Source organism: Stylophora pistillata, chromosome 12 (assembly GCF_964205215.1).
Source record: "Stylophora pistillata chromosome 12, jaStyPist1.2, whole genome shotgun sequence".
NCBI lineage: Eukaryota > Metazoa > Cnidaria > Anthozoa > Scleractinia > Pocilloporidae > Stylophora > Stylophora pistillata.
Window position 1 is genome coordinate 6,847,501 of NC_142530.1, and position 6,277 is coordinate 6,853,777.

At 40.1% G+C, this 6,277-nt stretch overlaps 2 protein-coding genes across 5 annotated transcripts in view; one reads left to right on the forward strand and one right to left on the reverse strand.

The window, feature by feature from the left end:
* Positions 1–464, forward strand: part of LOC111333404 (uncharacterized) — a 6,242-nt gene extending 5,778 nt beyond the window's left edge. For both annotated transcript variants that reach the window (XM_022938970.2, XM_022938978.2), the window contains exon 3: positions 1–464. This exon is cut by the window's left edge and continues 3,046 nt beyond it. The gene's annotated coding sequence lies outside the window, so the exon portion shown is untranslated.
* LOC111332524 (uncharacterized) overlaps positions 1–6,136 on the reverse strand; it is a 7,426-nt gene extending 1,290 nt beyond the window's left edge. The window contains exons 1-5 of one of the 3 annotated variants that reach the window (XM_088742037.1): positions 5,218–6,136; positions 3,513–3,584; positions 2,287–2,358; positions 887–1,056; positions 114–279 (exon numbers count right to left, since the gene is read on the reverse strand). In XM_088742037.1, coding sequence (XP_088598163.1) covers positions 114–279; positions 887–1,056; positions 2,287–2,358; positions 3,513–3,562 — 458 coding nt within the window. In that variant the 5' untranslated portion in view covers positions 3,563–3,584; positions 5,218–6,136. Of the gene's footprint in view, positions 1–113; positions 280–886; positions 1,057–2,286; positions 2,359–3,512; positions 3,585–3,671; positions 4,454–5,217 lie in introns of those variants that run through there. The other 2 variants (XM_088742036.1, XM_088742035.1) reach the window with 2 other exon arrangements.
* Positions 6,137–6,277: the final 141 nt, after the last annotated feature.

A 6,277-nucleotide genomic window follows, 5' to 3' on the forward strand; every position in this document is an offset into this window, starting at 1 on the left:
AGCATGTTCAGTTGTTCAGTTCACAGAGAGTGCAGTACAGAAATCCTGTACTACACTTTGAAACCTATTTATGTATTGTCCAATGATAGCAAATGATTAAACTTGTCACTTACATAGTCCTGTCAAGAATTTTCTTGCCATATATTTTAATGACAGAAAAGACCACTGCCAAGAACAGTAACACCATGATTATCACAAGAATTATCATTATTCCAGGGGTAGTTGGGCTGGGGTAGGCTTTGTAAGTGCGAATTAGAAAGTGAGCTCTAGCTACTGTCGCTGTAAAGGAAAAAAGAAAATCATTGTAAGACATAACATCCAGATTATATACTCAGAGAGCGGAAAATACGCAGTTGAGTCGTTCCATTTGTCCAATTTGGTGCTAGACAGTTTTTTAACATTAACTGGATCATGTCTTATTTGGTATTGTTTTTCAAAGAAATACATTTTTCTTTTTATTTTAACTTTCTGTCTTATCCTTTGATCATATAGCTTTATGATAATATCTACTGGGAATCTCTGGTCTTTTCAACAGTTAACTGAAAACTTTATTTCAGACTCTAAATTTCTCTTTTCAAAAAAAGTTGCAAAGCCAATACTAGTAATTCATCATTTGATCAATTGATGTAACATATATACAAATGAAATGATCTTGATCCAGGCAAAAAATGTTTAATATATGTTTACAGTAAATATTTTGAACCTGGAAGAACATTTGATAATGAAGTTGTGCATTCATTGAGGTCAGTCGGAGTCATCCTGCAGGCCACAGTTGTCAGTAACAGTGGCTGACACATCAACAACCTGTATTTTATCATCTAAGGTCAAAGTATCGCTATATCAAGATCATTTTATTTTAGTTGTGTGGGACTTTTTTCATTCTTACTATTTTTGTAGTAAAGAGGCTTTTTTCCTTTCATATCTGGTGGGTCGAAACATATTGTTTTTCCTCCATCAAAGTTATCAAGGTGATTTTTTTCGATAAGATCAATCAGCTCATTTTGAAGGACTTCCAGAGAAAGCTTGTCACACGACCAAGGATTTTGTTCAATGAACCTATAAGAAAAGTCAATCATGGTCAGCTAACTGATGGGATGCAAACTATATGATCTTAAAACGCTAGGTTACCGGAGCTAAAACCTGATTAGCATCAAAGATAAACTACAAGCAGTCCCTCCTTTTTGGAGGAGTCCATCACGTGACTAAAAAAAAAATCAGCGGAAAAGTGTGATACACTTCTACTGAAAGGGGCATTGGGTTTTGCGGTTTTGGCTATTTTTAGATCGGTTTTTCGCTTTTTTTGCCCAAAAACTTTGGTTTTTCGGTTTTGTTGTTCATTGCGTTTTGCGGATTTTCCGTTTTCAGCATTTGGTTTCCGGTTTTTGTCAAAAATTTTGACGGGTGCTCGGATTTGGTATCCGATGTGCTTTTTCGGTTTTTCATATTGGGGTTCTGGTTTCTCTTCGATCTAAGCAGCAGTTATACGCCTCTACTGATCTCGAATAGCCGCGAAACTTATGTTGCTCCACTTGTAACCACAGTATCAGATCGATTAGGATTTTGATAACTGAGATGTGCAAATTTATCGGTTTCGACGGTTTTGCATGCGGTTTTCAGTTTTGCGGGTTTGCGGTTACTGATAGATCCCAGTGCCCCCTCCTACTGTCAATCTACTTTTCGTGCGCCTCACTATCAGAGTTCCGCGCGGTACGTTAACTTAAATTTTTTATTTTCGCTGTTTATTTTATGGAACTACTATGCGGGTGAAAAGAATTTTCTTTCGTTTGAATTACACAGAGATTATTGGACTCGCGTGTCTATTAAATATATACTGATTCGTCATACGCATCCACCATTTTCACTCTTGCAAAACAATTTTGAGCAAGATTCTTTGATTTGCAAAAAGACTACGAGAAGTCCCTTATTTTCGCCGAAGTCACAGGGCGAGTCAGAAAAAAGAAAACAGCGAAAAGAAATAAAAATTACGCGTACACACCGCGCAGAACTCTGTGTAAGCGAGCTAGGCGCACGAAAAGACCCTTCTTTTCGTGCGCCTCCCTCGTTCTACGTGGTACGCTGACATCAATTGTTCTGACTGCTCGTGGTCTAGTTTGAGAGAGATTTGTTTATATACATGTACTTAACAGATCCTAACCATCTTTGGCTTCAGTAGCTAGTGATCATGAGTCCTTTTCCTTTAAAGTTTCGTGGAAGTTCTTCTCCTGTGACGGTCTTTCTGTTTATTTGATATTTATCTATTTATTTAATTATTTTCATAATACTCACAATCTCCTTATTGTATCCATCTCACTGAATAAACCCGGTTCAACACCTTTCAATTTATTGCCTCTTAAATCCCTGAAAATCGCAAATAAGTAAACATTACACATTCAAACATCCACATTCGTAACTTACACCATTTTCACGTACATGCACACTGTGGTATTGGTGTATAACTCACACCAACCTCGCTTTGGAGAGAATTACAAATATGTATAGGTAGATAAATAAGCAGGAAGTCATTCTTAATGACAGGCTAATGATAACTGATTTTGTGGAAGAAAAAAAGCCTTGCGACAAAATGCTCCCGCATAATACCTTCATTGCGTTGTTACAAGCAGGCCCTCCTATTCAGCGAAGTCCTTCGCGCGAGTGAAAAAAAAAACAAATCATGGGAATAAAAAAACTTACGTTAGCGCGCCGCGCAGAACTCTGGGAGCGAAGCGTACGGAAATTTCACTCCCAGAGTTCCACGTGGCGCGCTTATTATTATTATCGTTTTTTCATTTTTTATTTTTTACTCGGATTTTTTTTTCACTCGCTCGATGGACTTTGCTGAAAAGGAGGGACTACTCTAGCCAAAATTGTCACATTCTCTCCCTCCCTCTCTCTCTCTCTCTCCCCCCGGCCCTTTCCTTCCCATGCTCCCTCCCCCCCCTGAAATGGACTCTAACTTGACTGCCACTCATATCTAAATAAAATGTTAATACATGTTTTGAGCGATAAATCCAGTCAACGGTCCTTTCTAGTTCGATTATTTTAGAGCGATCCTCCCTAATCTCGGCCAAAATTTTTGTTGTCAGGGTATCATGTTTTCTGGTCCATTGATAAAACATAAATGAGTTTGGCAAAAATTGAGTCATCATTAGAAGCGCACTCAGATTTTGCCACGCCTGGCGCTGTGATTTGCCTTTAAGACTCGCGTTCTACTCTCAACCAAACAGATGCCACTCGCTTTTTAAAGCGCTGTAGTCAGTTTACTTGATTTTGATATTGCCCTTCGTTTTGATTGACCGATGAGTCGAAGTTGGTTTTGGTTTCAGAACGCTCACTGTCTCAATCGGAATGGGCTCTATTAATTCCAGGTGAGAGCGCATTTCATTTGAGTGTAGCAAGTTGTAATTACATAAGCCAATCAGAGTGAAGGAAACTGCCACTGGCAGCCTAAAGCGCGGGAAAACGTGAATAACCAGGTCGAAAATTGAGCTAAGATTTTCTTCTACATTACTTACAAATATCGCAAATTCTCGTATCGCTTTAAACTTTCCTTTCTTATCTCCATGATGTGCCCATCAGATAAGTCTCTGAAGAGAGAGTGCGATTCATTAGGAAAACGAGTAAAATCAGGGAGAGGGGAGGAATAAAAAACATTTTGCCACAACATTACTTACAACGATTTGACTCGAGAAGCGAAGGGAAGATCAGGAAACTCAGTCATCCCGGGACATGTAACTCCAAGAAAACTGGAACTGCAGCGACAGTTACTTGGACATTGAAAATTTTCAGCCGCGACTGGTAGAAAAACATTCATTGCCATGACAAAAGCAAGGCATAATATCATTTTACCCACAGACATCTTGCCTCGTTAAAGATTTCAATCGAAGTAAGTCGAACGTCATAACCGTTGTTCGTTTAGACTGAGTTGCGCGCGCGAGCGGGAAACTTGCGCAAAATTCCATGGCAATTAATAAAGTGACAATCCTTACAATGTTCCAACGTAAAGGCCTAGGTTATACCCACTTTGGAAAACAAGGTCAAACCATACATTTAAATTTAGACAGCCACCAGCTAGAATAAATTGTTTTTGTTTTCACGCACTTTTCGTCAGAATTATCCAACAGTGGAGATGGTTGAAGGGTAGCATTTTAGCATTTTTTGCGATAAATCAAAGATGTTTTTTAAAGCGTGTTAAACTCTCGCTAGTTCTTACTATTTTTATCATGGTTTATTATATATCTTATTCAGGGAGCGTCCTCAATAGGGATGATCTCCGACATTTTCTTTTATGTATTTTTGCACACAATAAAGATCATAATTTGATTTGAATGGCAACAATTCTTTCCTTCAACCACACCCTCTAAGGATCGTCTTCTTGGTCAACTGTGCCATTACTACAGGTTCAGCGAAAAAACCTCCCGAAAGCGTGATTTGCTCAGCTTGCCCCAATCAAAGCCTGTAATAAGGGTAAGGGGTAAAGGTAACGAATCTGACCCAACCGACGCGTCGGCCGACACGTTTGCCGGACCTTATAGAAAGAGTCTGCCTCGCTGGTACTTTCGCGTACGTGGCTTTGAAAGGCTAGTCAGTCTGGCGATGTTACTTCCAGAAGCCTTGATAGCCCACAGGAACATTAGATGAAGCCACGTACTCAGCGGGATGTTGGAACCTTCGAAAAACCAGGTTCGAAAAGCCAGGTTCGACAACGGCTGTTTGTACAGCATCGGTGGTGTGTCGGTAGTGTGTCGGCCGACGCGTCGGTTGGATCAGATTCGTTACCTTTACCCTGTAATAAACCATAATAGCACAACAGGAAATAGACGGTTGGTAATCTATAGATTCCCGGTCTGCACGACTTTACAACAGTCTTCTTAAATATGATAATTACACCTGAAAAGAGAAAAGATTTAATGGTGCTAATCCAAGACGCATTGTTAATTATATGAGTGCAGCGCTCTCAACAAGAGAACTGTTAAACCCAACTGGAAAAAGAGTCATTTTGTGAATTTGTAAAATGTTCTATCATTTCCTTATGAAAGATAACTTCATGAGCATAACCGAAGTTGAACTTAAGTATAACAATTTCTCAGTCAGGCAATCCAGTTTATGTCCATCCAAAATTGATCAGTCAATTTGTTATCTTTTCAGCGTAGAGTTAGTTACAATTAGGAACACGTGGCCAGCTCAGTTCTCACCCCAGATCCTTTTCGGTTTACTCACCTCTATCCAATACCTCTATGGGAGCTTATCTCCTGCGCCAGCGTGGCCCTCTGCGTCATGGTCCTCAAACGGGCACACGTTAACTCTGCATAGCAGCAAGAGATTTAAGAGTAAATAAAAGCTACCGTGTAGGTTTTAATTGATCGCATTTTTAGGACCGCTGTTTATCTATGTATTATCCGTATGAATATCATCGTTTTTAAGTATCTATTTGCCCAACGACTGACACTGATTAATCGTTGGCTGCCGAATTTGTCGATGCATCTCTTCCTTGCTTAGCTGATGCACTTTCAAGCGAGCAAGGTGCTCGAGGTAAGCGTGTACGTGACCAGCCCTTTGCCCTTCCTTCTACAGGTAACTATGCATTGCATACATATATTTCTACTCTCACGTTAAGCACTACGCGCACGTGACCCGCACGCTACGGGCAAAGCCAATGAGGTAAAGAGCAGGGCCGGATTGTTCAAAGCTGGGTTAAGATAACCCAGGGTTAGTGTGAAATTTGATATCAGGTCTGAAAGCTTTAACATAAAATTCAGTTTAATTCCATTGTCTACAATTTGAGGGATTAAATACTCCAAAAAGAAAAGGGAAAATTGTTCCAAAACGGCTTTTGAACAGAGAAATATGGAAACCGGGATTAAAATTTAACCCCAGGTTGGCGCCAATCGGCCTTCGAACATCTGGGCCCAGGTCCTTTAGAAGAGGGCCTCGGTTAAGTGTACTTGAGGTAAACATGGGTTGCACCCGTTCAGTAAGTTAAAATGATTCTAAATTTACTGTACTTCATAAGTGCAAGATATCCATCCACCCTACGGCACTGCAAGAAGAACAATGGCTCCACAAAGACGCATTAACAACGCGTTTCGAAAGACCGTCAAGCTACCTCATCCGAGAAGAGTGAACTGTGTGGCCTGGCCTTAAGAATAAATTGGTGCTGATGCGTTTCGAAATAAACCCAGCGCAGTGCAGACGAGCAATGAAACATTCGCTTGGAAAGTTTGTTGAGTCTCCTTCGCTCCTCAACATAAAAACTAAAAATACGAAAAACGGGGATAGC